The sequence below is a fragment of the Plasmodium reichenowi genome, chromosome 4, assembly GCF_001601855.1.
Source record: "Plasmodium reichenowi strain SY57 chromosome 4, whole genome shotgun sequence".
NCBI classification, from domain to species: domain Eukaryota; phylum Apicomplexa; class Aconoidasida; order Haemosporida; family Plasmodiidae; genus Plasmodium; species Plasmodium reichenowi.
The window spans coordinates 376746-380356 of NC_033649.1; the positions used below are offsets into that span (position 1 = coordinate 376746).

At 19.3% G+C, this 3611-nt stretch overlaps 1 protein-coding gene across 1 annotated transcript in view; it reads right to left on the reverse strand.

The window, feature by feature from the left end:
- Positions 1–56: 56 nt before the first annotated feature.
- Positions 57–3611, reverse strand: part of PRSY57_0411500 (chromosome associated protein, putative) — a gene marked incomplete at both ends in the record, with an annotated part of 4708 nt that continues 1153 nt past the window's right edge. Inside the window, 13 exons of the mRNA XM_020114509.1 lie at positions 57–147; positions 268–375; positions 497–570; positions 675–735; positions 852–972; positions 1130–1254; positions 1378–1425; positions 1518–1610; positions 1756–2277; positions 2416–2802; positions 2914–3035; positions 3166–3268; positions 3375–3497. Coding sequence (XP_019970785.1) covers positions 57–147; positions 268–375; positions 497–570; positions 675–735; positions 852–972; positions 1130–1254; positions 1378–1425; positions 1518–1610; positions 1756–2277; positions 2416–2802; positions 2914–3035; positions 3166–3268; positions 3375–3497 — 1978 coding nt within the window. Of the gene's footprint in view, positions 148–267; positions 376–496; positions 571–674; positions 736–851; positions 973–1129; positions 1255–1377; positions 1426–1517; positions 1611–1755; positions 2278–2415; positions 2803–2913; positions 3036–3165; positions 3269–3374 lie in introns of the transcript that reaches the window.

Below are 3611 nucleotides of genomic sequence, written 5' to 3' on the forward strand. Positions count from 1 at the left end.
TTATTCATTTAAATATATATTATGAACTTTCACATATATGTCTTTATATTTTTTACCTTCTTCATCAATAATTCTTCTCTTAATCCTTTTTTCACTCATTTCTTGTAATTTCTCTTTATATTCCTTTTCGTTCATTTTTTTTAAAACCTGAAAGAATACAAAATGTATATGTAAATATATATATATATATATATATGTATATGTCATTATGTTTCATATATATATTACACTTATACAATTATGCGTATCCATAACATATATACTTACCAAACTAGCTTTCCTATTTTTAAAAAGCAAGGAAAAATACTCAGAAAAATATTTATTGATTTTTACATAGGTAGCTTCTAAAGCTTCATCTTTTTTCTTTCCGATATGCTAATAATAAAAAAAAATAATAATAATAAATAAATAAATAAATAAAATAGACAACCAAATAATAACTAAACAAATTTTTATTTTATATATGCATAAATTAAATTATAATAATTGACTATACTTGTATCATATCCTTAATATTTTTGTGGGAACTATTTATTTCTTCATGACGTTTTTTTAATTCATTAAAATCATCTTAAAGAAAAACGAAAAAAAAAAAAAAAAATCAAATGAAAATGAATAATAAAATAAATGACATATGTGAAATTATTTTTTTTTTTTTTTTAATAAAAACATACTCATAAGAATATTCAATCTATCTCCTGCCTTTTCATTCACGTTTGAGTATTTTTTCAATTCCTATAGAAAAAGAAATAAAATAAATACAAAAATATGTACATAAATGAATATATATATATATATATATATATACAACCAAATATAGGCTTTCTAGTTTTCATTTTGTTAATATTTACCATTGTTACAGATTTCAACTTTGCAGATAATTGCTGCTTATCATAAGTTCTATATTCTTCTAATTCTTGTATTCCTTGAGGTAACAAAACTTTCTTTTTTCTTATATTCTCTTCTTTTCCCCTATAATAAATATAACATCATAATGATATAATATAAAGCAAAAATAATTGGATGCAAATTGAAAAAATATATAAAAAAATTTATAATAAAACCATAATTCAAACATATAAATAATATATATATATATGTATGTATATTTGTATATATATATGATTACTCTAAAATGCGAAGTTCCTCATTTATTTGATTCATTTGATGACATAAATCCAAAATTTTCTTCTTATGCTTCTTCTCGTTTATTAGGATTTTATCTATGCTAGATTTTACATTTTCCATTTCTTTCTATAAAATTAAACAAATGGGGAAAATATATATATGTATATAATATATATATTACATCATTTAATATGACTTTTTTTTTTCTTTTTTCTTTTTTCTTTTTTTTTTTTTTATTATATATTTTACATTAATTTCCCTTATTTTTTGCTCATAATGTATTTTTTCTTTCTCAATCTAAAAAAAAAGAAATATATATATATATATATATGTACATATTTGTGTACATAAAATATTTTTGTCAGGTACACTTTCTTATATTTTTTTACCTTGTCACTGTGGTCTTTTTTATCAGCCAAATCGTTGTTATATTCATCAATGTCTACGTCTTCATATTCCTCCATATATATACTCGAATCATTCTAAATGAAATATTTTAAAAAAAAGACAAAATGTAAATTATATATATTTTTTTTTCAAGTACGGAATTATAAATAAAGTAACTACAATAAAATAATAAAACTATTAAAACATTTAATATTTAAATATATATATATATATATATACCTCATTTCTTTTTTGATATAATAATTCCAATTTGTTTTTAAAATCATCATATTCATTTCTAATTTTATTTAACTCTTCTTTTAATTTTTTCACTTCATCATTTAAAGAATTAATATCAGTTGGTCCGACTTTCTCTGATTCATCAGGATTAACATTATCATTTCGTAGTTGTAATATTTGCATTTTCAATTGATCTTTATGTTGTTCAAGATTTTGTTTTTTCTCTTGTATATAATTAATTTTTTCACTTGTCAATCTGATATTTTCTTCATTTGAGTAAATATTATTATTTATTGAATTAATTGTGCTTGCACATCCATTTTTTTTTGCTACAGTACTTGATTTTGTGTCATAAATATTTCTTAATTCGTCATCTATTTTTTCAATATTGTTATTTAATTCTTCTATATGACTCTTCTCTTTTTTCTCTTCTTCCTTTAATTCCTTTAATTTATTATAAACTGTATATATACCATATTTTTTTTTATTATACCCACCGTACATAAAACCATGTTTGCTTAACTGCCAAAAAAATAAAAAATAAAATAAAATGAAATAAAATATACATATGTAAAACGTGTATTTACAAAAATATTATACTTAACATTTTAATAATATATAAATTATATATATATATATACATTTTGTCATATATCTTACATAATCCCCATCAATATTCACACAGTTATAATTTTCTTCCAAGTAATTCTCACAAGATTCCAACGATTTAACAATGATCGTTTTGAATAAAATATTTTTTAAGAATTCATATATTTTGCTATTATAATTTACACATTTTATTAAAGGAACAATATTTTTATCATTGGGATAATTAAATTCATTAAATTTTTTTATATTTAATAAAGGTACTATGGTTAATTTACCAAAGTAAAATTCTTTAAAATTAAATTCTTTGCTTGTTTTTTCTTCCCTCTTCTTTTCTATAAATTCAACTATGTTTTTTGCTGTTTGCATATCTTCGACAATTAAAGTAAAATAGTGATTTTCCAAAATTGTATCAACAGCTTTAACATACGTTTTATCAACCTACAAAAATAAAAAATATATATATATATATATAATACAATATGTGTTCGTTTGTTTATATATATATATATACATATATATATATATATTCCTTCTTTTTATTCTTATTACATTTATATTGTCTATTAAAAAGCCTAAAATGTTTTCTCTTTTTATGCTTTTCTCTGCCATTATAAGATCCACAATTTTCAGAATTTCCTTATTAGAACTTTTTATTATTTCATCGTACTTATCTAAAAAAAAAAAAAAAAAAAAAAATTATATTATATTATATTAAATTTATACATAATATAATATGTTTATATATTTACATTTTACTACAAATATATACTTTTTATGATTTTTTATAAAAACTATTTTTACCATTAACTTCAATAATTTGGCATTTTATTTCATTTAAATTTGTTGTCCCTTCTGATATTTTTTGTTGACATTGTCTTTTTTGTTCAACACACTTTTCAGATTTCTATGAAATTAAAAAATATAAAAATATTTATATTTTACATGTACAATGTAAAAAAAAAAAAAAAAAAAAAAAAAATGGCTCATTTTAAAAAGTTCTTTTATTTTACATTGTTTAATTCATTTATTTCACTTCCATATTTTTCTGATAACGTTTCGTTTTCTTGTATGCTTTTATTTAACACTTTTGATTCCTCTTCTAATTCTTTCAAATACTTTTCATTTTTAATAGTCTGCAAAAAAGGAAAAAGTATTATACATACATAATAAAAATTATATATATATATATATATATGTATGTATGTAAATATGTGAGTGTGTTTATATATGCAGAAAACATTTTATAT